At 62.4% G+C, this 27,315-nt stretch overlaps 1 protein-coding gene across 6 annotated transcripts; it reads right to left on the bottom strand.

Annotated features, from left to right (window-relative positions):
- On the bottom strand, positions 1-26,172 carry FLNA (filamin A). 6 transcript variants are annotated; one of them, XM_061409013.1, is made up of 48 exons: positions 24,977-25,080; positions 21,601-22,009; positions 18,323-18,571; positions 18,137-18,234; positions 17,867-18,014; positions 17,306-17,424; positions 17,134-17,211; positions 16,878-17,040; positions 16,601-16,801; positions 15,951-16,088; positions 15,742-15,865; positions 15,492-15,628; positions 15,197-15,390; positions 15,004-15,117; positions 14,768-14,911; positions 13,762-13,885; positions 13,518-13,678; positions 13,341-13,431; positions 13,076-13,245; positions 12,708-12,825; positions 12,354-12,616; positions 11,540-12,137; positions 11,280-11,453; positions 11,031-11,193; positions 10,793-10,953; positions 10,534-10,704; positions 10,032-10,155; positions 9,784-9,940; positions 8,964-9,153; positions 8,784-8,807; positions 6,320-6,567; positions 6,117-6,212; positions 5,831-5,933; positions 5,602-5,742; positions 5,367-5,495; positions 5,012-5,185; positions 4,755-4,916; positions 4,458-4,661; positions 4,229-4,381; positions 3,990-4,112; positions 3,603-3,869; positions 3,334-3,471; positions 3,052-3,167; positions 2,393-2,525; positions 1,489-1,665; positions 1,105-1,323; positions 816-1,019; positions 1-487 (listed from the first exon to the last, which is right to left on the bottom strand). In XM_061409013.1, the coding sequence occupies exons 2-48, from the start codon at positions 21,971-21,973 to the stop codon at positions 300-302; spliced, it is 7,944 nt and encodes a 2,647-aa protein (XP_061264997.1). In that variant the 5' UTR covers positions 21,974-22,009; positions 24,977-25,080; the 3' UTR covers positions 1-299. The 6 variants fall into 6 exon arrangements, with proteins under 6 accessions (XP_061264997.1, XP_061264999.1, XP_061264998.1 ...); XM_061409015.1 differs by lacking the exons at positions 8,784-8,807; positions 24,977-25,080 and adding an exon at positions 25,975-26,172; XM_061409014.1 differs by lacking the exon at positions 8,784-8,807 and having other exon boundaries at positions 24,977-25,107.
- Between the last annotated feature and the right edge of the window lie 1,143 nt (positions 26,173-27,315).

Genomic DNA, 27,315 nt, shown 5'->3' on the forward strand with positions numbered 1-27,315 from the left:
TCAGGAGAACGGAAGCAGAACTTTTATTCTTCTTGGCTAGGAGAGAGAACTAGCGGGCAGGTGTGCATGGCCCCCCCCTTCACCCCTTCCAGAACCAAAGAAGACAGGCAGGCTGCCTCTGCTCGCCTCTCTCCTTTGCCCACGTGGAGGCAGGTGAGCGCAGCACAGGGCAGGGTCAGGCTGCAGTGATGGGGTGGCCAGGGCTGGCCGGGGCTGGGGCAGGTGCTGCTTGGGTGGCGAGGGGCAGGCGCAGGGGCACTTCTCGTCCTGGGAGCTGGTGACTGGCAGGCGCACAGCACTCAGGGCACCAGGACTCGGTAGGGGCTGCCCGGGATGTGCTCGTCACCCCACTTGACCACCAGCGTGTACTCCCCCTTGTCCTTGAGCAGGTAGGACACACTGTAGAGCCTGCTGCCCACGTGTTTCACCAGGATCTCTTCACAGGGCGTCCGGGGCCCATGCACGCCCACCAGCAGCATGTTGTTGCCTGGGAGTGGGGGCCAGGGCTTCACTGCCATGCCCCAAGCCCCGTCCCATCAGTGGTGACTGCAGCGACCCGCTTTGTTCCTGCCCTGGGTCCTCCCCACCTTGCCTGTCTTGGAGTGACAGCCCTTCTTAAAAACAGCCAGCACCCCGTCCACCCAGAACAACCAAAGAACCTGCAGTTTCTCCAGGGCCCTGGAGGGCAGAGGAGCTAGCAGGGGGGCCCAGAAGGCCCCCAAAGAGGCCTTCCCACCCACTCTTTCCCAGGCATGGCCTCTCTGCTTTTCTCTCCAGCCTCCCATTTTTGGAAGGGCTGGGGCCCGCACACCCACCTGCTTTGCTGCAGTCCACCGTGAAGCTGCTCTTCTGGCCCATGTAGGCCTTGCTCAGCCCCACGCCTTTGGCCAGCACCTTGCTGGCATCAGTGGGACCCGGGCCTGGGGCACTGTGCTGGGGGATGGTGGCAGTCTTGGTCAGGGAGTCCACAAACACAGATGATGTCTCATGGAGGCTGTGGTTGCTGACGAGGCGGTGACCTGCAGGGCAGAGCAGTGGACAGCCAAGAGGTGGCAGGAGTGCCCGGCAATGGGGTGTGTAGCAGCCATCTGGCACCAGGCTCACCTGTGACTCTGGCCTTGAAGGGGCTGCCCGCAATGTGGTAGGGGCCGCCGTACTTGATGGAGATGAGGTAGCTGCCAGGTGCCATGGGAGTGTAGGTGACGCGGTAGCCCTCGGGGCACTCTTGGCAATCCATCTTCACCTTGGAAGGCCCGTCGATGGTGACTGAGAGGGCACCAGCGCCCGCATTGCTGGTGTTCACGATAAACTCAGCTGGGCTCCCTGAGGGCACGGGAAGGTAGGTACAGCTGGCCTGGCCCGTTGCCCCACCCCCACCCCCCAACAGAGTCTTGTCACCTCCACATGCCACCTGTTGTCACCGAGAGCTTGGAGGAGGGAACCCTAGTCGTTGTGTTCACACACCAGAAGCTGCCCACGCTGACCTACCTGTGATGCCGCCTTCCAAGCCAGCTCCATAAGCAGACACCAGGCCTGGGTCCCCTCCATGCCCAGGCTCCCCAACTCGGATCTTGAAGGGGCTCCCCGGGATGTGGGTGCCGTTGAACTTGACATCAATCAGGTAGATGCCATTCTCCCGTGGGATAAAGCGCACAGCGTACTTATCTGAGGAACAGAGAAGTAGGTGGTGGGCCTGGAGTCCCTCCTCCAAACTGAGCAAGTGGCATGTGCCCACCAGTGTGAGTCCAGCAGGTCTCAGGGCCCAGTTAGCTTCTTCTGGGAACTGTGCTGGGCACCTTAACCCTACTGCACAGAAATCTTGAAGCCCGAGGGACGAAGCTTTAGATGCCCAAGCTACTGATAGATGCCCAAGCTAGCTTTAATTGCTGCAGCATTTGGACTGAAGTCTTTTGTAAGCAAAACACCTGCCTCAATGCCTCCTTAGAAAGGCTACCCTGAATGCCATATCCACCACATGCTAACTGGGGCCCAGAGATAGGCAGGAACTTGCTCGAGGTCACACAGCCAGCAAGCGGCAGGACTCAGCCGTGGACTAGTCAAATTGAGCAGCTCCTCCCACCCCCAAGCCTTTCCGTGAGTTCCAGGCCCTGGCAGGCCCAACTGCTAGACTTGGGGGTCTCTCTTGTAAGAGATGGCAGGATCATGCCTCCAGAAGGCTTTGTCCTTTCTAGCAGCATGGCCACTGAGCCCAGTCCCCAAGGGCTTGGGTCCCAAGTAGGGGGCGGGAGGCCCAGGCCCTCTCTCGGCTGCTTGCAGATTGTGTCTTGCTTTACACTCTCAGCCTGCTTCCAGCCAGCAGGGCCGGCCCGGGGAGGCCCACTGCTCCCAGCAGTGCCCGGGTGGATGGCTGGATGGCCAGGCAGAGCCTCACCTTGGTCGATCTCGGTGACATAGCACTCCTCCAGGGCTCCTGAGGGGCTGTGCACCTTGGCATCGATTGCCCCCTTGGCCCCATTCAGGCTGACTGCAAAAGAGGCTGGCTGGTTGACCTTTAGCCCTGACTCCTGGAAGCACAGCAGATGTGGTTAGGATAGCGGAGGCTGGGGGTGGTGGGCAAGGGGAGGCTGGGCCCAGAAGCAGGAGGCCCAGGGGGAGGCACTTACCCATCTGGCGTCCAAGTGGGTTTAAAGAGGGAGAGCCAGTGCTTCTCGAGGGGCAGCAAGCTCCAGGCACACACCCCAAAACCCTAGCCCCACACGCTCCAGGCACACAGCGGGCAGGCAGGAAGCGGGGCGGCCCCCGGCCTGCAAGCAGCACTCAGCAGCCCTGGCAGGCGGCTGTCCCTCTTTAAACCTCAGCCCTAGTGCTCAAGGGGCACAGGCTTCTGTTCAAAGCCTTTAGACCTGAGACACGAGAAAAACTCCACGCGGCCGTCAGGGGTGCGTCCTGCCGACCCAGGCGTGGGCTGTTCCCGGCCAGAGCAGAAGCAGCCCGGCGCCCTGAGCTGGGCTGGCTGGGTCCCTGGACATAGGGGCTCTGGTCTGGCCGGGTGCAGGAGCCCCAGGCGGGCGGTTTCTCTCAGTGCCTCACCTGAAGACTAGAAACAGTAAGGCGGCGGGCGTCACCAGACGGAGAAGCCACAGGCACCACGAAAGGGCTATCGGGGATGTGCTCCTCGTTGAACTTGACTGACACCTCATAGTCACCTGGATGGGGAGCGAGAACAAGACGGCCATGCATGCCTTCCCCTGACAGCCCAAGAGGCCCTGGGACCTCAGGGTGTTGTGGGGGAGAAGGCAGGGCTGTCTGTGTAGACCCGGACGGGCACCCACCCCAAGGGGAAGCCTGCTGGCCCCAGCCAGACTGTAGTACCTGGCTCCTGGACCACGTAAGCCACGCCACAGGAGCCATCCTTGCGGTCCTCGAAGGAGATCTCGGCCTTGCTGGGGCCCTCGACAGCAATGGCCAGGCCCCCCGCGCCAGCTTCCCGGGTCCAAATGCTGAACTCGGCTGCAGGAAAGCAGAATGTGTCCTCATGAAGGGCTGTGCTCCCCCCAACCAGCAGGGGCTGCTGGAGACTTCCTCCCTCCCACTGCACCCCCAGCCGGGACCAGCCAGAGCCCCAAAGGAAGCAGGCCTACCTGGCACTCCAGCTTCAGCCCTTTCCAGGCCAGGGCCCCCGGCACGGACCTTGTGGGCTCCCCCTTCCCCCAGGGGCCCCACGGTGAACTGGAAAGGGCTCCCGGGCACGTGCTGGCCCTTGTACTTGACGCTGACCGTGTGCATGCCCATCTCAGCTGGCACAAAGCGGATGCAATAGGTATGGTTCTCCCCTTCCACAATCTCGGCCTCGTGGCTCTTGCCTGATGGGCTAGTCACCTGGGCTGTCATGTCCTGGATGCTAATTTCTGCAGGTGGGGGAACAGGCAGGTGAGTGGGAGACCCAGGCCACGCCTCTCTGTCCGGGGGCCCCGCAGGGCTGGTGCTTAGGCCTCCCTGGGACCCGCCCGGGCGGCCACGGCTCCCACCTGGGATCTTGAGGCTGAGGTCACAGTGACTGCCAACATTAGCCACCGATGGGGCCCGTCGCCTGCGCGTGATGCTCTCTTTCACGCGCCCCTCGCCTGTCACCTTCACGGAGAAGGGGCTGCCTGCAGGAAGAAGGCACAACCCACACCCCAGACAGGTTACCCTCTGCTCGGGGCCCCCGGGGTGTGGCACGGAGAGTTGCCCAGCAGTGGGGGAGGCACATGGGTGCTGTACCCACCAGGCACGTGCTGGTCAGCAAACTTGATGTTGATGATATAGTTGCCAGGCTCCGTGGGGCAGTAGGTGACCCTGCATGTGCCATCCTCCAGGTCCTCTGTGTTGATGTCTACTTTGCTGGGACCCTCGATGGACAGGCTGAGCCCCCCATAGCCTGTGGGCGAGACAACCCTGAGCCGGGGGGCCAAGTATGATGGTCTGACCCCAGCTCCCAGATCCCTACCACCTACCTGCATCACGTGTATCAATGATAAACTCTGCTGGCTCAAAGGTGTGGCCTTCGTGGAGGCCCTGGCCCGAGACCCGCACACGGCTGGCATCCCCGATCTCCGATTGGCTGATCACCACCGGAATGGGGCTGCTTGCCACATGCTGCCCATTCTTCTTCACGTGCACCAGGTGTTCCCCTGTCTCCTTGGGCACGAATGAGATCCCTGGGCACAGGGCGGGGCTGTCAGCCAGAGAAAGATATACAACCCCCCCCACCTTCCCTCCCTCCCGTAAGGCCCTGCCGCCCAGCCTCTTACCCACGTGGCCGTTGCGCAGCCGCTTCAGCAGACAGGGTTCTTCCCGGCCCGAGGGGGGCACCACTGTGGCGGTCAGCAGGCTGAGGTCCGTCTCCGAGATGTTGATGGGGATGTCGGCGGCAGAGCCCACCTTCAGGTGGGACATGCGCATGGAGTCGTCACCTGGCAGGGGTCAGTCACTGTGTGTCCAGGCACCGGGAGGGAGACTGTCCCCACGCCAGCTGCCTCCTTTGTCACCGCTGCAGGCCGTCCCCTACCTGTGACCCTGGCAGTGAAGGGGCTGCCCGGGATATGCTGTTCGTTGTACTTGACCAGGATGCTGTAGTCACCAGGTAACACGGGCAGGTAGGAGACACTGCACGTCCCATCCTGGTTGTCGGTGCAGCTGATCTCTGCTTTGGAGGGGCCCTCAATGGCCAGGGACAAGCCCCCTGGAGAGAGTTGTGAATGAGGGTACGAACTGTGCCCGGGAACACTGCACCAACCGTGCAAGCGGAGGCCGGGGGTGGGGTGGGGAGCCCAGTTTGGGGAGCATCTCCCGTGTCCAGACCCCCCACCAGATGACGGCATCCCGCCCCAATCAGGCAGGTCAGGATGAGAGCTGCTGCTCACCCTCGCCCGCATCCTTGGTGTTGACGGTGAAGATAGCGGGCTTATTCACCACCCCATGGGTGAGGCCTGGCCCATAGGCTGTGACATGGCCACAGTTGACATAATCCACGTAGAACTGTAGGGGGCTGCCTGCAGCAGGAAGAGGGACCACATGGACCGGGGCCTCCCATCATCCCCCAGTCTGTCCCACAGCCCGCCCCCCTGGGAGGTGGTCCGGCATGCTGAGTGGACGTACCTGGGATGTGCATGTTGTCATAGCGGATATCCATCTCGTGCAGGCCGGCTTCACTGGGGGCGTAGCGCACAGTCACAGTGCCATCCTTGTTGTCGGTGATGGCGGGCTGTGCCACCTTGCCCGAGGGCATCCGCACCTCCCCTGCAGGGCAGGGGGGGCCTGGGTCAGGGCAGTCCATGGGCACCCTCCAGCCTCTGTGGCTCCCTAGCCCCTTCCCAGCTGCACTCACCAGTGACCTCGCCCTTCTTGATGGTGAAGGGGATGACAAGGTCAAAGGGCCTCAGGCTGCTCACATCTAGCCCGTTGACCCCCACCAGGGGCCTTTCTGGGGCCTGCAGGGGGCGGAGACACAGAAGGCCTGAGTGAGGAACTGGAGGGAAAAGGAGTCCCAAGTGGCAGGCTCCAGGGTCCCTCCTCGCAGATAGCGGAACAGGACCTCACGGGACACCCAGCCGGCCCATCCCCAAGTGTCCCCGAGGGCAGGGCAAGCTGGGAGGTGGCAGGGCAAGCCATACCCAGGTCTGCTGGCCCCCCTGGGCGTAGGTATATGGTGGTGCCAGCTGCTGAGGCCGTAATGAGGGCTGTGCCGTGGGCTGGTCTCCAGCCAGAGCCTGCAGAGCAAGGCACAGAGCTTGAGGCTGTCCAAACCCGTGAGCCCCGTGGGGGCGGTGAGCCAGGTCCCTGCCCGGACCCCACCCCAGCCCCGGACCCTCCTGACCGTCACTTGGAAGGGACTGTTGGGCACGTGTTCACCACCGAAGCGCACGCAGATGACGTATTTGCCGGGCTGGGGAGCCATGTAGAAGATGTCAAAGGTGCCATCCTCATTCTCAACCACGTCCACGTCCACCTCAGAGCCATCGGGGGTGCACACAGTACAGGTGACCTTGCCTTTGCCCGCTGCCTTGGTGTCCACAGTGATCACAGTCTCCTCCCCGATCTGGATGGTAGGGCCGATGCCAGCACCTGGTGGGGCAGGGTGGGTCCCCGAAGCGGGGGCCGGGGCATGAGCTCGGTGCTCAGGCCGCGGCCATCCACGTGTCAGCCGCCCAGGCCTCTTACTGCCAACCACCAAGCACAGCCAGGCCTCCCGCCCCCCAAGCTGGAATGGTGAGTGATTTCTCAGAAGGCAGGAAAGGTTCCCCTGAACCACCTCAAGCCCGGGAGTCCTGTCTCGGGGCGTATCCCCGCCACATGGGAAAAGCCCAATGGGTGGCACCCAGGAGTCTGAGAAGAAGAAGGGCCTGGAAAGCCCCGAAGCCACTGCCGGGGCCTAAGCATTTGCTGCCATCTCCCCTGCCAACTTGGCTTCAGCCAGTGGTGCCCTGGACCATGCTGACTGACAGCTGAGCCCCGGGCTGCCTTCACCCCTGTGGCCATGCCCTGGCCCTCAGTGCTGTGTGCGGACGCGGTGAGGCGGAGTCCTGCTGCAGCGTGGGGCATGTGACACTTGTTCCCCACCCCTGGGGCCTGAAGGTGCAATTGGAGTTTCCTGACAACTGAGAAGGCTCGCTCGACCGGAGGCTTGCAGAGAAGGGGCAGCCGGGCACGGCCTGGTGCAGGCAGGGAGCCGGGAGCAGGGAAGCAGGGAGGCAGGGGGGTTAGCACCCAGGCAGTGCAGCGCAGCAGAGGGGCCAGCACCCAGGGGGCAGGGGGGCAGGGGGCCCAAGCCAGAACCACGGCTGCAAGGCGGTGAGAGCAGAGGGGAGGGACAGTGACGTTATGATCTGGGCTCAGCCATGGAGGCTCGGGGGGCTGGGGACCATGAGGCCTGGCAGCGAGTGCTTTCTGGAGCCCGGCCCCTGCCAGGGAAGCAGCTGGCAACACCGAACCCACCCTGGGGCCAAGTTCAAGGGGGTCCCCAGCCAGCCACTTGGCCGGCCCCTGAGCTGTCCTGTCCGCCAAGGGCGCCCACTTTGTGGGGCTCCAGAACTCTATGCCTGGACCCCCACCACCCACCCCGCCCTGGGAGGCCTCACCTCGCACACAGCCACACCTGCTCTCCCTGGCTTGGAACCTGGACCCACCATCTAGCAAGTGGCCTGGGCCCAAACCTCAGTTGGCCCCAACTACCTGCGCTCCCTGCCCAGCACCCAGCTCTTCAGCAGGTCTGGGCTGCTCCATCCTTGAAGCCCCCCACCCCTGCAATTTGGTTCTCCCCTCAAGCCCCACCCACCCACCAGCAGCCTAGCCCAAGCCAGCCTTGCAACTGATACCGAAGTGACTTCAGTTCCCCAACTGGGCTCTTTGCCTCCGCTGGCACATGGCGGCCAAGGTAAACCAAGACGGCTCTCTCAGCCCCAGTCTTGACCCTGCTCCTGGTCCCCAAGGGTCCTACCCCCTGGCCCAGGCACACAGGCCTGTCATCTCAGACCCTGAGGCCCCCTGGACAGAGTCATCGAACCCCTGCCACCCTCTAGCTTTCTCCAGGGCCACCTTGGCCAAGGTCCAGGCCTCCAGCCTCCAGAGGCTCCCATGTGCTTGTGGCCTCTTGCTGGCATCCCTGGCTGGGGTGAGCCTCCCCTCCCAGGTCTGGTTGGGGACCATCTGAATAACGTCACTGCTGGGAGGGGCAGGGAGGGAGGGAGGCGGGAAGAGGGTGGGCCACTGAGTGCACTTTGGCACTCTGAGGCTGGGCCGGGCCCCACCATGCTGGCCGCCCAAGCAGTCAATGCTGGCGCTATGGCACTACCAGCCAGCCCCACCCACTCATGCACTGGCACCTCCCCCGGCCTGGGACGCGGAGGCCCCTGGGAGGTGGGGACAGGGGTCTGTGGATCCGGCTGGGGCTGGGGACTCCCGCTGCTTGGGGGAGACCCTGGACTCAGAAGGAGGAAGTGAAAAGAGACCGGGCCTGCTGCCCGCCCCCGAGACTGCCCCAGGGCGCCAAGATCCCCAGACCCCAGAGCCCCCAGGGGGGTGCCTCTAGGGATGCACCTCGCCCCAAAGCTCACAGCTGCAACCCGACTTCTCAGGTGGAAAAACAGAGGCCCAGAGAGGGGGAGGGCCGGAGCACTCATGCCCAGCTCCAGAGGCCTCCCTGGGCCCTAACCCTCCAGTTCCTCCCCTCTGTCCCTGCCAAGAGCTGCAGCTGGAACTGTCCTGGGAATCAGCCGGAAGAGGAAAGGAAGCTGCCCTCTGGGCAGAAGGGGCATTGGGAGTGGCCCCAGCAAGCAGCTTACCTAGCCCGTGACCTCCGATTGACACTGAGGTGAGAGGGCAGAGAGCAAGGAGAAAGGTCAGGTGAGTCACTCAAGGGGGCGGCCCCCACTCCCACACGCCGCCCCAAGCAGCGAGCCCTTGCACACAGGCACACCCAAGCCCCGTGCTGAGCGCCGTGGCTGCTGGCACGCTGGGCTCACCTGTGACGGTGCACTTGCTGGCATCCCCCGTGGGCACGGCGCGGACACGGTATGGGGAGAAGGGGATCTCGTCACCACCATACTTTATGAGGATAGTGTAGCGGCCTGTCACGTCTGGCACGTAGGCCACTGTGTACGTGCCGTCGTGGTTGTCTTGGATGTGTGTCTTCTTGGGCTTGCCCTCCGGGTCCTGTGTAGCAGAGCACAGAGAAGAACAGTTGGTCCAAGCTCACCCTGGCCTGGGATTCCCTCAGGCCCTCTCAGAGGACCAAGTGTCAAGCACTGCTGCTGCAGGGTCAGCCACCATGGCCCAAAATGGCTGCCTGCATCCACCACTGTCCTTTACTTACTTCCCCACGGGCAAGGTCCAAAAGGGAAGCCCCCAATGACAGGCACAGCCAGGAAACTTGGCACCTATCCTGCTTTATCCCCACAAACACTTCTCAGCCCCAGTCCTCTACCCCAGGGCCAGCCCCAGCCCTCTACCCCAGGGCCAGCCCCAGCAGTAGGACAAGCTCCTCTGAAAGATCCCAGAGTCCCAGCCTTATACCTGGCCCTGGAGAATGTTACAGGCAAAATAGTTGAGGCACTAAGGGCTTTGGTGACATCAGAAGTGAGCAAGTATGTGTGTGGGGGAAGCCTGGGTCTGTGACCACCATCCTAGAGGCGGGGGCCAGGCTCCCAGGTGAGACCAGAGACCCAGACTGGCTCATCTGCCCCAGGCTGTGGACCTCAGGCCCGGGTCCCTCCCCTCCCCACCTGCCATGGACCCAGAGCTGCAAAACAGCAGGGCCAGGTGGCCCCCACATGGCCCACTCACCGTGATCTGGACAGCCAGCAGGCCCTCCCCAGCGTCCTTGGCATCAATAGTGAACTCCACAGGCAGGCTGGCAGGCACACCCGTGGTGTTGAGCCCTGGGCCACTGGCCTTGACCTTGCTGGCATCATGTGTAGGCAGCACCTTAACCTTGAAGGGGCTGTCGGGCCAGGATGTTGTGGGTGGTTAGGATGGCTCTTGGTGCCCAGGCCAGTGCCCCCTCCCCTAAGACAGAGGGCCCTGCTCCTTACCTGCGGGGTACCTCTTCGTCTCCATACAGCACTGAGATGCTGTAGGGCCCCTCACGGCTGGGCACATAGTTCACAGTCTGGGTGCCATCGGCATTGTCCACCACGTCCACCGGCTCCACCAGGCCTGACCCCAGTCCCAGAGACAGAGTCTCAGCTGGTGCTCTGGGTTCCTAGGCCCACTACACTAAAAAGCCGGATCTGAGCCGTGTATACTCAGCCCCCACCCCAGGCCTAGCCCTGCCCATCCCCAGGAACAGCCCTGAGCCTCTGTGACAAGACACTAATCTGGGTACCACCTGGGCCCTTGCCCTCTCTCCTTCCCACCTCTGCTCAGTGGTCTATGTCCTTTTGGTCCCCTTCACCAGGTCACTGGCTCTGGTGTCACCTGTGGCTCCTCCGTCAACTGCCTGCCCACCTGCGTCCCACCCCAAGGTGTGCGAGACCCCCTCCCTCAGGGGACCAGGCCCTCCTGACCTGACCCCCACACCCCAGACACACTCACCTTTGGGCCCCTGCACTTTGACCTGCAGTGGGGCCATGCCAGCCTTGCTCGTGTCCACCTGGAAGGACTGAGGTAGGTTGGCACGGACCATGCCCGGGCTCAGGCCAGGCCCAGAGCATTTGACCTTGGACGCGTCTGTCACATCGTGCACAGGGACCTTGAAAGGACTGCCTGTGGGGGCCGAGAGGTGGCATTTCTGAGACAGGCTGGAGGGCAGGCAGGTGGCCCCAGCCAGGCCCCAGCTGACCTGATTCCTCACCTGGCACTTGGTGGCCGCCGTAAGTGACGTTAAGGCTGTAGGTGCCGGCCTCGTAGGGGACATACTCAACCGAGCAGCTGCCATCCTTGTTGTCCATGCAGGACATCTTGGCCTCAGAGGGGCCCTCAACAGCCAAGCCCAGGCCCCCTGTGCCAGCTCCCCTAGTCCAAACAGACAGCTCGTTATCCCGTGACTTCTAACGCCCACCGCGGCCCCTGCTTGTGGGGCTCTTGCCCACCTGGTCTCCACAGTGAACTTGTTGGGCTTGTTGGTGGTGCCGCTTTGGATGCCTGGCCCATGGACACGCACTCGGGAGGGGTCGCAGCCTTCAGTCACTGGCACCTGGAAGGGGCTGCTGGGCACAGGACTGCCGTCGTAGGTCACGTCCACAGAGTGGAGTCCTGCAGGAGGGCGGGCTGACTTAGAAGGGGCCCAGACTGCCCTGCCCCTTCACCCCCCACAGTCCCTCTGGCACCCCGACACGCACCCTCCTCATATGGCGTGTACTCCACTTTGTATGTGCCATCACCACAGTCCTGCACATAGGTCTCAGTCAGGTTGCCCGAGGGGTTGGCCACGCGAGCCTTGACGTGGGGCCCTCCAGTCTGCGTCAGAGCCCGGGCATCCACGCTGAACTCGGTGGTGGCTTCTCGGAAGACACCTGTGGGGGAGGGGATGTGAAGAGGAAGACGGGGGCTCCAGATACCCCAGTTCCCCCACCCCATGTCCCACGGCAGAGCCTCGCACCTTGACCCTCAATCCCGGGCCCATAGCACTGGATGCCCGAGGTATCCACTGCGGGCTCCACCTGCAGCTTGCTTGGGAAGTTGGGCACAGGCTGGCCGCCGTACTTGATGGTGACGGTGTAGGCTCCAGGGCACAGGGGGATGTAGGTGATGGTGTGCGTGCCGTCACCGTGGTCCTGGATGTGCACCTCGGCCGGCAGCCCTGCCTCGGAGCGGATCTCGATGGTCAGCTCCGCACTGCCCGCACTCGAGCAGTCCACATGGAACTGGCCGGCCTCCCCAGCCGTGGCCCGCTCCAGCCCGGGGCCTGAGCACTTGACCTTGGACGGGTCGAAGCAGGGAACCACGTGGGCCTTGAATGGGGAGCCGGGGATGTGGGTGTCAGCGAAGAGGATGTTGATGTTGTAGTCCCCAGGCTCAGTGGGCACATAGGACACAGAGCACGTGCCATCCCCGTTGTCCAGGCATTCGAGCTGAGCTTCACAAGGGCCTTCGACCGTCAGGCCCAGGCCGCCTGTGCCGGCACCCTTTGTGTCGATCGTGAAGCGGGCAGGAGACCCTGCACTGCCCCCCTGCAGCCCTGGCCCGAAGGCTTTCACCTAGGGGAGGAGGGGCGGGTCAGGAGCCCAAGCTGCACCAGCTCTCTGACCCTTGACCCTCAGACCCCAGCCTGACTCCATCTGTCTCTCTTCTTGTTCTGGCTTCCCTCCCCTACCAGGCGGGCACAGGCCCGAGCAGGGCCCTCGCTCAGAAGGACCAAGAGGAGGAGTAAGGTCCAAAGCAGACATGGGCTGTGGCCCCGGCACCCCCCTTACCTTGCTAGGCTTGGTGGGCGGCACGGCTTCCAGGGAAAAGGGGCTGCCAGGCACAGGTACGCCATCATAGGTCACCTCAACCTCATAGGGCCCCTCTTCACGGGGCACAAAGCGCACCACGCTGTTGTCAGCCCCGAGGCCTGGCTCCACCTTGCAGGGAACCGCTGCCCCTGAAGGGCCCACGATCTTCGACAGCACTTTGCCCTGGCCACCGGCGCCCTTGGACTTGACCGTGAACTCCTGGTCTTTGCCAACATCCACCTCTGTTGAAGCGATGGGGGGAAGACAGGACTGTGAGGCCGCTCAGACAGCCTGGGCATCGCCAGCGGCTGTGCCAGGGCCCCAGCAACTTACTTTCTCCCAGGCCGGACACCTTAATCTTGCTGAGGTCCAGGCTTGGAGACACCCCCACTGAGAAGGGGCTTTTGGGAATAGCATCACCTCCGTAAGTGACATTGATGCCCACTGGGCCCTGGGAGGGGTACAGAAGACAGGGTCAGAGGTCATGGCTGAGCGCCCCTGGCCCGTGCCTTCCCAACTCGGGCATGGGGGTTGGGGACACTGCACCCCCCAACTGCTGTGCCCACTCTGTCCCAGGTGAGAAACCAGAGTGGGCACAAAGTCTCTTGGAGCCAGCCACCCAGCCCACCATGTGAAGGGGCCCACAGGCTCAGCATGTGTACGGACAGGTGTGGCCACAGGGGGTCAAGAGAGCTGGCTACCTGCTGCACAGGCGTGTACTTGACGGTATAGGTGTTGTCATGATGGTCAATGATGTCCACGTCACGCACTGCATCCCCTTTGGCCGGCCCCGAGAACTGGACATCCAGCTTGCCTTTGCCGGCAGCTTTGGTGTTGACCGTGAAGTGGGTGGGTTTGCTAAGCTCGACCCCTGAGGAGACACAGCAACCATCTAGGGGCTCCTGCATGCGCATACACATACCCTGTTCGGGGCCCCGACCTCCCTACGCGGGGGGCCGTCCTCACCGGTGCGACTGAGGCCGGGACCTTCTGCCTTAACCTTGCTGGCATCATGGGAAGGCTCCACTTTGACCCGGATGGGGCTGGTGGGCGTAGCCTGCAAGGGGTGGGAGGAGAAGGGCTGAGAGGCGAGCAGCAACCCAACACTCAGCCATCTTTGGGGGCCAGGAGCAGCACACCCACCTGGTCAGCAAAGAGCACCATGATGGTGTAGCTGCCAGCCCCGCGGGGGGTGTACTTGACCGTGAAGGTGTCGTTGTCGTTGCGGATGATGTCGAAGTCGATGTCGGCCTCGGCAGGGCCCACCACACCCGGGGCACACTTGATGCCGATGCTGACATCACCTGCAATGGAGGAGGGCATGGGGCTGGGGACCTCACAGGGACGCTGCACCCACCGGCCACCCACTCCCAAGGCAGGGCATTACCCTGGCCAGCCTCCGTGCAGTCCACAGTGAAGTAGGTGGGCTCGTGAGCCTTGAGTCCTGTCTTTGCCACTCCTGGGCCGTACACCTTGACCTTGTTTGGGTGGCTGCCGGCACCCACATTCACCTGCAGGGCACAGGGGCAAGTGCAGGGTCACAACCAGCCCAGAGGACAGGCAGAGGCTTTCTGACCCACCACCGTTGGGCACGCAGAGTGGTGCCACCACCCTTGGAAATCATTTGGTGGCCCCTCAAACACAAGCAGATTTCCCTGGTGGCTCAGACAGTAAAGTGTCTGCCTACAATGCTGGAGACCCGGGATCGATCCCTGGGTCGGGAAGATCTCTGGAGAAGGAAATGGCAACCCACTCCAGTATTATTGCCTGGAAAATCCCATGGACAGAGGAACCTGGTGGGCTACAGTCTGTGGGGTTGCAAAGAGTTGGACATGACTGAGCGACTTTCCTTTCCTTTTCTTTTCCAAACACAAGCAACCATATGATGCTGCAATTCCATTTTTTGGTATCTATCCACCCAGAGACATGAGATCACTCGTCCCCTCTAACACCCATTCTGGACCATTCATAGCACAGCTCCTGCCAACCAAAAGGTGAAAAAACTCCCAAATGTCCATCAACAAATGGCTGGAAACAGAAAACGTGGTCTATCCACACAATGGTGTATCATCCAGCCATTGAAAGGCAAGAAGCAATGACTCACGGTATACAGGCCACAGGGGATACGAGTCCATCCCCACCCAGCCAGAAAGCAGAGACAGGAGAGGCTGCTTAGGCCAGGGCAGGGGGCCTTTGGAGGGTTGCCGACTTTCTTTAGGGGGTGGTGAAAACGGCCTCATCTTCCGTCATGGTAATGGCTTCACAACTCAGAACTCACCCAAAACCACCAAGTTGGATACTGGAAAGGGGTTGACTGTATGGCGTGCAAGTTTCATCAAACAGAGCTGTATCAAATGAAGCAGGGGCCCCAGGGAAGTGGGCTAAAGGCTCACCCGGAAGGGGCTGTTGGGGATGCTGACACCTCCCCAGGACACCATGGCCGTGTGCTTCACTGGCTTCCGGGGCACATAGGAGCAGCTGTAAGTGCCATTGCCATTGTCCTTGACCGTTGCCTCCACTGGGCAGCCCTCATTGTCCTGCAAATTGGGCAGGAGCAAGAGGCCTCCTGGTCACTGCCTGGTCAGTGGGCACCTGCCCAGCCCACTCCTGGCACGGGGGAGCACCTCACCTGGACTTGGACCTTGAGAGGAGCCTTCCCGCCGTGCTTGGCATCCACTGTGAACTCTGCTGACTTGTTCACAGCCACGCCGGTCTTCTCCAATCCAGGCCCACGTGCCTTCACCTGATGGGAGGCCACCCAGTTCTCAGGGCAGAGTGCCGGCCCCCTCAGGCTCCCCCACCCAGTGGCACATGCTCTTTACCCTGTCTGGATGGAAATCCTGGGGCGCGTCGCGGATGTCGGCCATGAAGGGGCTGAGACGGATGTCCTCACTGTTGCACAGCACGTGCACCGCGTACTCACCAGCCTCCTGTGGCCAGTAGCGCACATCGCAGGAGCCATCGCCCTTGTCGTCACACTCGATCTTAGCCTGCGATGGGCCCTCCACCGAGAAGCCTGACAACAGCCGCCAGCTCATGAGGGCCCTGGATCCCCGGGAGGGTGGCCCTTGCTAGCCTCTGCCCCCGGAATACCCCCAATTGTAGCCACCTACTCACCCAGGGTGCCCACGTCGTCGCCAATGGCCTCCACGACAAAGTCTGCAGACTTGCCGACAACACCGCCCTCCAGCCCAGGGCCCCATGCCCGCACCTTCTGATTGCCGCACTCAGTGCCCACTTTCACCTCGAAGGGACTGCAAGGAGAGAGCCACCCAGGGAGTGCTGAAGGGCCCATCCTGGAAGGATGAGCCTAAGCCCTGCAGGGGAGGAGGCGTGCCACCTCTAAAGCGCTCATCCAGGGCCTCACCTGCGCCCAATATTTTGGCCACCCCACGTGATCGTGACAGTGTATGTGCCGGGGATCATGGGGTAATACTCGAAACCATAGACACCATCGCCCAGGTCCTTCTGCTTCACACGCTCTTCACCCTCTGTCAGAGACAAGGGGAAGCCTCAGGCCTGCTGAGCAGTGGCCAGGGTCTGGCATCACCCTACCCCAGCCACAAGCCAACTTACTGGGGCCCTTTACGGTGACCTTCAGCTCTCCGCTGCCCGCCCCCTTTGTGTACACTTTGAAGTCGGCCGTCTCCTTCACTCGCACACCCTTGGGCTGGAGACCCCGGCCGACAGCACGGCAGGCACCTGGGTTACAAGCTGTGAGCAGAGGACTGGTTGAGCTGCTGGGAGCTAGTGCAGGGCGACCCCCTCCCTTGTCTCCCACCGGACTGGGCCGGTGGGCTGCCCGGGATGGTGAAGGCCATGTAAGAAAGAACCGGAAGAGACCGTGACCCAAGGACCTGGGGCCCAGGCCCAGACATGGTAGGCCTCCTTCCCTGTGCTCCATCCACACCAGCTCCCCCCGCAGACCCCACACCCAGCCCACCCACCCCCAACCCCCTAGGAAGACAGATCCAAGTACCGTTGACCCTGTGGGCAGAGCAGAGAGCAGCAGGTTTCTAGACAGCTGGAGCGAGCTCTTCCGAAGGTGAAAGCGTGGAGAGAGAGAGAGAGGGAGAAGGCGGGAGGAGGAGGAGGAGGCCCCAACAGTGGAAGCACAGATGTCCCGAGAGCCAGGGCAGGGCTGCAGCAGCACTTGCCTGGCTGCCCCCATCCAAGACCGCCCAGCTGGAGCTGTGCCCTGTGGAAGGCAGCTGGGGCTGGCCTACCTTGACCCACAGTGACTGTGTAGGGGCTGCGAGGGATGGGCACCCCGGCGAAAGTGACGTGCACCATGTGGACGCCCTCCACACTGGGCTGGTAGCTGCAGCGATACGTGCTGTCGCCCCGGGCCTCCAGCTGAGGCTCCACGGTACCCTTCTGGCCTGCTGGGTCCTGGATCACCACCTCCACCTCACCCATGCCCGCACCTGCTGGGAAGCAGCGGCTCAGCTTCCAGCCTCTCGTCCTCCCATGAGCCCGCTGGCCTCAGCACCCTCCACTCACCCGCCGTGAAGATCTCAAAGTAGGTGGTCTTGTTGGCAATGTTGCCGCTGGGCTCCAGGCCAGGGCCCTGGGCAGTCACTTTGCTGGCGTCTCCCTGGGACTTGTCCACGTACACCTCGAAGGGGCTCTTGGCAATGTGCTGGCCGGCAAAGAGCACGGTGACCTGTTCCCAGGAGGGGCAGGCCGTGAGGCCAGGGTTGGGGTCCCCCCTAGCCACAGCTTTTGCTCCCAGCCTCCCCTCAGGCTGAGGGCTCACCTTGTGAGTCCCCGTCACCTCGGGGACATACCAGACAGAGAAGGTACGGTTCTTGTCATTATTGGCGGTCACCTTGGCCTAGGGTGGGAAGGAGCCCGTGAGTCTTCGTTCGGAGCAGCCCCGGGCACACGGAGGCCTGGTAATGCGAGGGCCTACCTGCAGGCTGCCTTACCTCCTCCTGGTGCCCAGCCGGGTCCTCCACGTATACCAGCACCTCTCCCTGCCCGGCGCTTCTGGTCTCCACCGTGAACTCTGCCCTCTTCTTTACCATGTTGCCTGTAGGCTCAATGCCTGCCCGGGAAGTGTGAGGAAGCCACGGGTTGGCCTCAGGGCCACCCCCTCACCTGCATGGGCTCAGCACCCCTCCCTATTCCCTTCTGAACTGGTCTCTTGTGGGACAGGCCTGGGCCTGTTTTCTAGAACGCTCGCTCAAGCGTGCCGGGGCTCAGGCTCCCGTCAGATAACCTGGCTGGGTCTCAAGTTCACTTACAGCAAAGTGGATGGGTCCTTACTCCCTAAACACACTCTGCCTTGGGTGGGTGTGACGTGGGGAACATCCAGCCAGTGGCTGCTTTTGATCAGCCCTGACCCACTCCTGTCTGACTTGCGGAGAGCAGTCAATAACCCTGCGGCCACGTGATGGAAGACTCCCAAGGAGCTGACATTTCCCAGAGGACGCGGCCCCACGGGGAGAAGGTGACCTCGCAGGAGCACTCCTGCCTGGCTCCCTCACCTGGCCCATAGGCTCGGGCTTTCTTCGGGTTGAGTTTGGGCCGCAGGGGAGCCCCTGGTTTCAGCTTGGCCTTGGGGAACTGGGACAGGTAGGTCATGACGGAGTGCTCATCCACGTTGGGGTCCACAATCTCCTCGGGGGTGATCACCTTCACAGACAGAGGGAGGAGCCAGTGGGCCTCCAAGCCTGGGGCTCCTGGGACACTCCACCTCTCCCCATGGGGATCTTGGCCCCCAAGCAGACCCCGCTGGCCAGGGTAGGGGGGCATACCTGAGGGATGCCCAGCCAGTCATCAGCTTGTTGCATGGCTTCCCGTGCATTGTTCACGGGCTTGCTGGCATCCCAGGAATCCCAGTCGGGGCACAGGCCTGCAGATGGAGTTAAGTCGTCTGTCTAGGGACCACGGGACCTCGCCAGAGGCCGTCCCCTTCACCCTCAACACCCGACACCCCTCACCCGGGGCACAGCTGTCGACCAGGGCACCCAGGGCTCTGCCGCTCTGCCAGTCACGGCTGAAGTTGGTGATGGGCAGCTGTGGCAGCTTGTTCTGGATCCAGCCCAGCAGCCTCTGCTTGGGGGTCTGCTTCTTGGCCTCCTCGTCCTCCTCCTCATCCCACATGGGCATGGAGATGGAGTAGTGCAGGATCAGGGTCCAGATGAGGCCCAGGATCAACTTGAGGTTCCCGTCCACGATGGCCTTACTGTCTGCAAGGGCAACGAGTGGCAGCGCTGGGTGGGCACGGCCAACCCGGTGGGGGGGCCTGGGCACAGGCACAGACACATGCACACACACGGTTTCGGGGGTGGGGTGTGGAAGCACACACACGGAACAGCAGGCCACTCCCAGGCACTGGCGAGTGTGGGAGACAGCAAGCCCGAGGGAGGAGGAGGCCTCCGTGAGGCAGGGTGGGGTGCGGGTGCCTGTGGGACCATCAAGGAGGTTCAAGGGTAAAACCCTTCCAGACGCGCAGTGCCAATACAGCACAATCAGGGGGGCTGCCAGAAGCCCTGAGGCCATGGGGGCCCAGAGAACAGACAGGCGACAGACCCAGGCTGTCGATCGGGGCTCTGGGGCCCCGATCCCCAAAGATGGTTCCAGAGAGAGAGTGGGTGAGTGCTTTGCAGCCACCCAGGCCCCTCTCCAGAGGTCTCCAAGGAAGGGGCAGGGGAAACAGCTGGACCCTGGGGCCTTGATGCCAGGGCCCCTGGGCGGGCGCTGGGGAAGAGGAAGCCAAGCGGGGGTTGGGTTGGGAAATACAACTGCTGGCCCAGGGTGGGGGCGTGAATGACTGAGGCTGGGGAAGTTGGGCAAGGACCCTTTGGGTGGAGGGTGTGAACCCCTGCCGGCCCCCACTTCCTTTGTACTCACCCCTCCCCCGACAGAGCCAGGCTGGGGGTTGGGCCATTGGCCTGGTGTAGGGGAGGGGCTGAACACTGGCCCCAAGGAACCGGCGGTCTGGCCCTGACTCACTGGGGCCCAGCAGGGATGGCCTGCCAGCCGGGATGTCGAGCAGGACACATTCCAGGGGCCCCCTCACCCAGCCCGGGGGGGTGGGGCTGGGGTGGGGCCCGCCAGCCTGGGTTGGGTGCCCAGGGCCCCTCGCTTGGCGGGGGGTTGTGGGTGGGGTCCCAGAGTCCCGCTGTCTCAGCAGTAGGCTCAGCCACTGCCCGCCCTCCTCATCACTTAACAGGCCGCTGGGCTGCAGGCGGGTGGCCACCAAGCTCACCACAGGGGAAGTGGTTAGGGCAGGCACCCTGTACCCCATCACCATGGCAACCCCTCAGGGCCCCACCCAAGGCCCTTCTGGGTGTCAGTCTCAAGCTCTTGGGGACTGGGGCGTAGGGCTGGGCCTAAGAACACAGGAGGGCCGCTTATCTTTGGAATCCCTGCTGATGGGTTCCACTCACCCACTCCCCAATAATCAGGAGAAAATGCTTGTCCAGCAAGTCAACTGGGGGGTGGGGACCAGGCAGCCTCTGAACCCAGCAAGCTGCACCTCGAAGACCAGCTCAACACCACTCAGCAGAGTGGCCTCCCAGTTCTCAATGGGGGGCTCATCCCAGTCCTACACCACTGCCCCGCACTATTGCCAAGCGGCAGGACAGGGGGTCTCAGGCTCGGAGAAGACCAAGTACACGGGAGCACTTGCACTTTCCCACCAGGTTCCCATCCCCAGAACCCTGAGCCTGGAACCAGAGCCTCGGGAGGCCTGAGGTCCACCCAGACCCACGAGGGGACACACAAGGCCAAGCTCACCGGTCCTCCCGGGGCTGGGCCCTCCCCCTGGTCCATAGGAGGCTGGCCCAGGCCGTCCCATCCAACTCACAAAAGAGGGCGGGAAGGACTGGGCTAAGAGTTGAGAGACTGACTGGTTGGATGGCCCCGCCCCATCCCACCCCCTTTCCCCAGCCCCGGGCCAGCCTGCCCCCTCCTTCCCCTAATCACTGCTGCTTTCCAACATTTTTTTGCCTTATATGGCAAAGCTCTGGGAACTAGGCCTGCTCCAGCCAGCTCACAAGAGGAGGAGGAGAAGAAGGGTGGGGGGGGGGAGACCCCCCCCCAGACAACTGGGGTGTGGCTCGCCTCCCCACATCCGGTTGCCCCCCCAAGGCTCAAAGATGACTCAGCTTGGCTAGACTGAGTATGGGACTGGGGGGTGGGCCTCGGCCTAGACTTGCATTCCAGAAAAAGAGGTGGGGCCCTTGAGACCTGCTCAGAGTGATTGGGGGCACCTGAGTCTTGGTCCCTCACTTTCTCAGGCTCAGCGTGGACCAGGCCAGGGCTGCAGGGGCTGCTGGAAGTTCTCTTTGAATGCTGAAGAAAATAAAGCTGGTGCCCCTTCATTCCGTGTCTCACATCGCCGCCCCGCCCCCCCGCTCCAGGGCAAAGTCACCAGTTCTGGTGCCAATCCCTGTGTGGCTCCCATCTCGAGAGGTGCCTGGGAATGATGCGGTAGGCCTGGTCAGTGCCAGCCTCACCAGCCCAGTGACACGGACAGTGGGCTGGCAGTGAGCCCAGCACATGTTGGAGTACCTCCCAGGGAACTCCTGTATTCTAGATGCAGAAAAGCAAGTCCTACATAGAAGCAAGAGTTTGGCCCACAATCAACAGTAACTGGGTGTCTAAGCGACTACAAGCCAGCACCCAAACCTATCTCAGGTGCTGTTTGGCTAGCTATGGTCCTTTCTGGGCCCCGAGTTCCCAAAAGGAGATCTAAACTTGGAGCAATCTTCAGTTGAGGGGTCCTAGACAATGGAACCCACAAGCTCCAAGCCTCTGTTTAGGAACCACAACGGTGTTCGGAGGCCCAAGAGCCGTCTCCCAACTGCTATAGGAGGTGGAGAGTCCTGGCCTCCCCCTCGTTAGAGATGAGGCGCTGGGCGTACGGCCAGAGCTTGGCTAGTGCCCGCCGCACCGCCTTCCCACTCCCCCCCACCCCGTCCCGGCCCTCTCCCACCACGGGCGCAGCGGCAGGGGCGCGGCCTGTGGAGGATGTGAGCTCAGCCTGGGCGTGGGCCAGCCGGGGACCGGCGGGCGGGGGCGCGTAGCGGTCCGCACGCACCGCTGGCTTGCGAGCCTTTGTTCTCGAGGCCCGCACGCAGCTGGGTGGCCCCCGGGGCAGCGCCGCAGCTTAAGGGGATGTCTGCAAGGGGTCGGCTCAGGGAAGAGGGGAGGACGCGCGGAAACCCCCACCCTCGCCCCGCCAGCGCCACCGGGCGTCCGGCGCCCTCACCGATGGACACGAGCTTGATGCTCTCGCGGTCCAGGAACTCGAGCGCCACCGACACGTTCTCAAGCTGCATCTGGCGGAAGGTGGGCCTCTGGTTGTGCTTGCGGTGCATCTTCTTCTGGCTGAGCACCTCGAGCAGCGCGATAAGCCGCAGCCCGTCGCTCAGGTCCGTCTGCAGGTTGGCGATGCGCTTGCTCACGCACTTGAGGTGCTCGTTGCACCAGCGCGTGAATGTGTTCTGCTGGATCTTCTTCCACGGCGCATCCTCCGCCAGGTCCTTCTCGGTGGCCGGCATCTCGGCGTCTCGTGTGTCGGCACCGATGCCCAGAACCGCGCCCGCAGCGCTCTGGCCCGCCCGAGAGTGGGAGCTACTCATTTTGAGGCGCGAGGAGCCGATGGGCGGTGCTGCAGCCTAGACGAGGGGACGGCCCTTTAATTAAAGTCGCAGGCACCTCAGCGAGCGCAGGGCGAGGCAGACAGCTGAGGTTGCGCTGCGGTGAGAGCGAGCCCTTTAAATGCTGATGGAGGCGGGGCCAGGAGGCGGGGCCGCGGCGGGGTGGAGCTTTGGGGCCCCACCCGCCCCGCCCCTCCCCACCCGTTGGAATGCCCCCCTGAGTACCCCCGCCCCGGCTCTTTGACCCGACCCCCAGGCTCCGGGAAGGGTCGTAGGGCCCCGGAGCAGGCGAGGCTGCGAGGAAATGCTGAGGTCTCCCTCCCGCGCTGTAGGAAACGCTGCAGCGATGAAAGGCTGAGCAACGTCTAGAGCGGGGGACCGCTTGGCCTGCAGCGGGCACACCATACAAGGGACTTTCCTTCCCCAAGGCCCCTGCGGGGGGTGGCTCGCCCTCCGTGAGTCACGTGGACTCCGCTCGGTCCCCGCCGCCCCCTCTCCCCCAACCTCCGACGCTCGGGGGTCCCTGGCCGCGTCCCAGCCGGCCGCCTCGCCGGCAGCCAAGAGAAAGGGCCCGATCCGAAGGGGCGAGCCCTTGGAGAGCGCGGGTCCGGACTAGGCTCTGCTGCCCGCGCCGGGCGCGCGTGCGCCACGCCAGGGAAGCTCGTAGCCGCCCGACCCTAAGCCGCCCCCCAGACCCCCAGACCCCCTGCCCCAGCACGCCTTCCCGCTCTGCAGGATCCTGGCCTGCGCTCGCCGGTTCCCACCGCCTCCCTCCCTCCCCTCTGCACCCCAGAGGAAATGGGGCACTGGGCCAGGAGGCCATCAGCGCTCCAGGAGCCAGCAGCCTTGGAAGGGGCCCGGGCATGCCAATGGGCACTGGCACGGGGCGCCCTGTGATGCGATGCATGCAGAGATGGCGGGTGCCTGCCTCACCCACCGGCAGTCCACCCGAGGCGCGAGGGGCTTCCCCTCCATGGCTGGGATGGCCCCTGAACCCAGCGTGACCCAGAAGGCTGCCAGAGGGAACTGCCCCGGGCTTCCGATAATGTGCTCTGAGCACCTGGGTCTCAGTGGGCTTCAGGGTCGTGGGAGTGCAGAGGGAGCCTCCCGGGCAGGGGGGCCAGGGGACTGAGGGGGGCAAACCATGAAAGGCAGCCGGGGCCTGCCATGGAGCCAGGACTGGGCACTGGGGACCTATTCACTCAAAATACATTTTCTTGTAGATAACTGGAGACTATGGGGGGGGGGCGGTCACTGTGGGGATACTAAGACCAGCAAGAGGCCTGTCGGGGACAGTCACTGCCACCCTCTTCAGTCTGGAGAAGCCAGCCTACCCGTGGCTTCGTCCCCAGAGTGGACTCACTTCCCTCGGTCCTGTGTACTTTCCCTCTGCAGGATGTTCCCTTCTTCACATCCTTTTTTTTTTTTTTTCCAGAAAAGCATGTCTCTGTCCCTCCTGCTTGGTACTTAGATCGAGCTTCCGACTAGCAGTACCTAAGTTCTCTGCTAAAGACCAGTGGGAAAGGAGCCCCTAGGTCAGCATGCCCAAATAAGGCCGACTCTCACAGCCCTGGGGACTGTGTCACCCACAGTAGGGCTGCAGTCAGCACCTGGCCTCCAGCATGCTCTCTTTGGGGCTGCCTGGCACCCCACACTGGCTTTTGCTCACCAGTGACATTTTTCAGTCTAAAGGCCTGACCACTTTAGACACACCTGTGCAAAACTCCACACCACAGTGTCTGGGGACTGGGATGGAGATGGGAGGGACAGCGGTAGAGGGGGACCCATGCAGACTCCTTCCTAGCAGGCCCCATCCAAGCAGAGATGAGAGCCATCCTTCTGTTCCCCTTGCCCCCCTGAAGAGCCAGTCCCCCAAGGAGAGAATCATACTGAGAATTCATTGTCACTCGACAAGTGCCATCCAGTTGGGTTATCTGTGTTCATTTCTTAATCTGCAGAGAGCAGGGAAACTGAGTCAGCGTCAGTAACTAGCAGCCAACTCCAGCAGAAAGGGGGACAGAAGCCTTGGCTGCCAGCCTTAGGCTTCTTCCCTATTTGGGGGGTGATAAGAGATGGGGCTGTAACGAGTTCTTGTCCCCAGGGGACACAGTATCACCACCAGGTGGCGCCCCATCCCAAAGCCCCCAGATCGGGCAGTCCCTGGAAGCCGAAATACAGCTCTTTCATATTTTCCCTTATTTGGAGTCGATTTCTTGGATGTTGTTAGACACACCCCGCCTCCCACCCCCACTCCTGCCCTCAGACCCCAAGCCAGGCCCTCCCACGGCTGGTGAAAGAGAGGCACAGGGTGGCAGGAGAGGCTGCCCAAGCCCAGGTGTGGCAGGCAGGCTGACAGCGCTCCAGTGCTGAATTCCCACCTTGACTGCACTGCTAGGAGCCCGTGCAGGTGGGTCTCCCAGAGGCCGTCACCTACTCCTCCTGGCCCAGGAATCGGGGCGGGGGAGGGGGGGCGCTGGCCTTCACATCCTACCTGGTAGTGAACATCCAGTTCAGAGCCAACCTGGGACAGGGCCCAGCCTCGAATCTAGCCTGGCCAACCCCGTGTGCCCTTGCCCCAGTGGAGCGCAGCGGCCCGGAAGCCAGCCCCGCACCCCTACCCAAAGCAGCCACTGCCCAGAGCACTGATGTCAGGGAGGAACCGATGGTCGACCTCCCTCCTGGGGGCATATTGGCTGCAGTGTCTTTCCAGGTGGCCTCTCGCCCTGACCCCACACAACGTCCTGCTCTCAGAGCCCTGCCTTCCCGGACAGTCATGCAGTGACCTGTCCCCCGGTTCACCCTCCCAGGGCGCCCCCGTGGCTGTTGGGCTCTCACACTGCGGGGCCAGACCCGGATTCCCCAGGAAACCAGGGAAGGCGGCTGCAACACCACACCCCGGCTTGCACCTGGCCCCGGGCACCCCCCCACCAACGCCGTGAGCTGCCCGCCAACCGCTCCGCTGGGTGCCCGCCGCAGACGCCTCACCTGCTCTCCCTGCGGGCGGCCGGCGGCCGCGGGGTGGCGCCTGGCCGGTCTTCGAGCCCGCGCCGGGCGCCTCGGGGCTCTGCTGGCGTCCGCTGCGCGCCGGGCGCCTCCACGCGAATGGGCCGCTGCCGCCCGCCTTCTTGTTGGCCGCACCCCCGCCCCGCACTCGGCCCGACCCGGCCCGGCGAAAAAGCCTTAATTGGTAAAAATCACCCAGGAACGGGGCGGGGGGGCGGGGGGGACCCGCGGGGGCGCGCCGTGAGCTCAGGCGCCCGGGCAGCCGGCGACGCCCCCCCCCACCCCCGTTGAGATGAGCTCACCCTCTGCCGACGGGGAGGGGCGGCCCGGAGGGTCTGCAGAACCCACGTCTCAGCCCAGCAGCAAAGGCCACCTCCTCCAGGGAGCTGCCCAGTCTTGCGCTGCCTCCCCACCTTTACCCCAAGCCTGAGGCTGATCGGGAAAGTTGGAGTCTACCTTGGAGTGGGAAGTGCAACAGGCCCTAGCAGGTATGCACTGAGCGCCTCCCACCTGAAAGTCTGCACGGGGGCAGGGACCTGAGCCCCAAGACAAGCCAACCAATGTCCTGGGCTGGCATGGGTTTGGCCCCTGCCCAGTGCCAGGCCTGGCCTGGAAGCAAGCAACAGAAACGGACTGAATTCTCAGCAGCACGGTTAGCTGCAGTCCTGAGGGCTGGGCATGGACGGTGGGGTGCAGCCGAGGAGCCAAGTTTCCGGGGAACTAGGTGGGCACAGCCACACCCTGGCACTGCCAGGCTCCCTCTTCCTCTTCTGCGTGCCCATTTCCTGGTATTAACAGCTTCGTATTCAGCTCAAATGTCACTTCCTCGGGGAAAGCCACACAAAGCAGTGTCTTCTCACTGTGACCACAACCCTCAAGAAGAACTGCATCTTACATCCTGAGCCAATACTTGCAGGCACACACGCAGATCGACACAAATGGCTGAAATAAACGTTCCACCAAGTGAGACTGTCACTTACCACCTGAAAAGAACTCTGATCTTTCTTCTTTTCTTCTACTTCATTAAAGGAGAAAAAGCAAAGAAGGGAGCTGCTGCTACTGCTAAGTCGCTTCAGTCGTGTCCAACTCTGTGCGACCCATAGACGGCAGCCCACCAGGCTCTGCTGTCCCTGGGATTCTCCAGGCAAGAACACTGGAGTGGGTTGCCATTTCCTTCTCCAAAAAGAAGGGAGGGAGGGAGGCAAAAAGGGAGAAGCAGGAAGGAACAGGGGGGAGGAAGGGAGAAGTGTGCTGTCACCTGCTAACGTGGTTTGATATCTACAGCTGCACACTAACAGGAAGGCACTGATTGCCCTCCAGGCTTCTCCGCAGCCACTGCTGCCCTTGTTGGCAATGACCTCTCCTCCTTGACCCCAGGTGAGATCGCCTAGCAGTGGCCTCGGTCTCTGTTTCTCCCCGCCCCATCTAGTGGGATCCACCCCTCCGCCTCTCACGGCAGTGGGTTATCCTCCCTTGATAGATGAGCAGCCTGAGTTTAGGTCCACAAGGTAGCTCATGGCCAAGGCTATCCTTCAAGGAGGGACACCCACCTGCCAGAGTTATTGCAATGGGAATCAGTGGTGCAATAGCTGGGGTAGCAGACAGGAAGTGATGGCTTCATGGCTGGATCTCAGGACCCCCCTGCCACCTCCGTTTTAATCCTCTCTTTACTCTCTCTCCCTCCACAGCCCTGAGACACATGCAACTCAGAGTCTCTACTTTTCCAGGTCTGGGGGGAATGAAGGTTTATACAGCACCAGCTCTTCCCTGGTGAAAGATTTTAACAAAGGCTTTTGCTCCTTGTGTTGATGGAGAAGGAAATGACAATCCACTCCAGTATTCTTGCCTGGAAAATCCCATGGACGGAGGAGCCTGGCGGGCTACAGTCCATGGGGTCACAAGAGTTGGACACGACTTAGCAACTAAACCACCACCTTGTGTTGAAGATTCCACAAAAGCACTAAAAGCAGCTCCATTCCTGCTACCATGCCGACTGTCCCAAGGCAGACTGATGTGTCCTAGGACTGGAACACAAGGTGTCATCTGAGAGGCTTTTGGTTGGCTAACCAGTCCCTGCTATATATTGATTGTGACAACCTTCCACATGGTCATTTTCACACTAGTCACCATCTTACAACTTTTGTTACCATCTGAGCCATGTTTTAAAGCATTCGACTGCCAGGCAAAACCCAGAGGATCTTTAACATCCTTGAAGGGAAAAAGTAAGCTTTGTATTGTACCAAAGGACTTAGGTTCTGATCTTAAAACATTAATCACTCAGTGAATAATCGTCTCCTTGGACCTGTTGAGAAATGTATTCA

The sequence above is a fragment of the Bos javanicus genome, chromosome X (genome assembly GCF_032452875.1).
Source record: "Bos javanicus breed banteng chromosome X, ARS-OSU_banteng_1.0, whole genome shotgun sequence".
Classification (NCBI taxonomy): Eukaryota; Metazoa; Chordata; class Mammalia; order Artiodactyla; family Bovidae; genus Bos; species Bos javanicus.

Excerpts from the sequence above, each read along its gene's own strand:
- FLNA (XM_061409013.1), bottom strand. The coding sequence starts at position 21,973 with ATGAGTAGCTCCCACTCTCGGGCGGGCCAGAGCGCTGCGGGCGCGGTT. Across the intron at positions 18,572-21,600 it reads CATCAAGCTCGTGTCCATCG|ACAGTAAGGCCATCGTGGAC; the intron begins GTGAGGGCGCCG and ends TTGCCCTTGCAG. Across the intron at positions 17,212-17,305 it reads CGGCTGGGCACCAGGAGGAG|GCCAAGGTGACCGCCAATAA; the intron begins GTAAGGCAGCCT and ends TTCCCACCCTAG.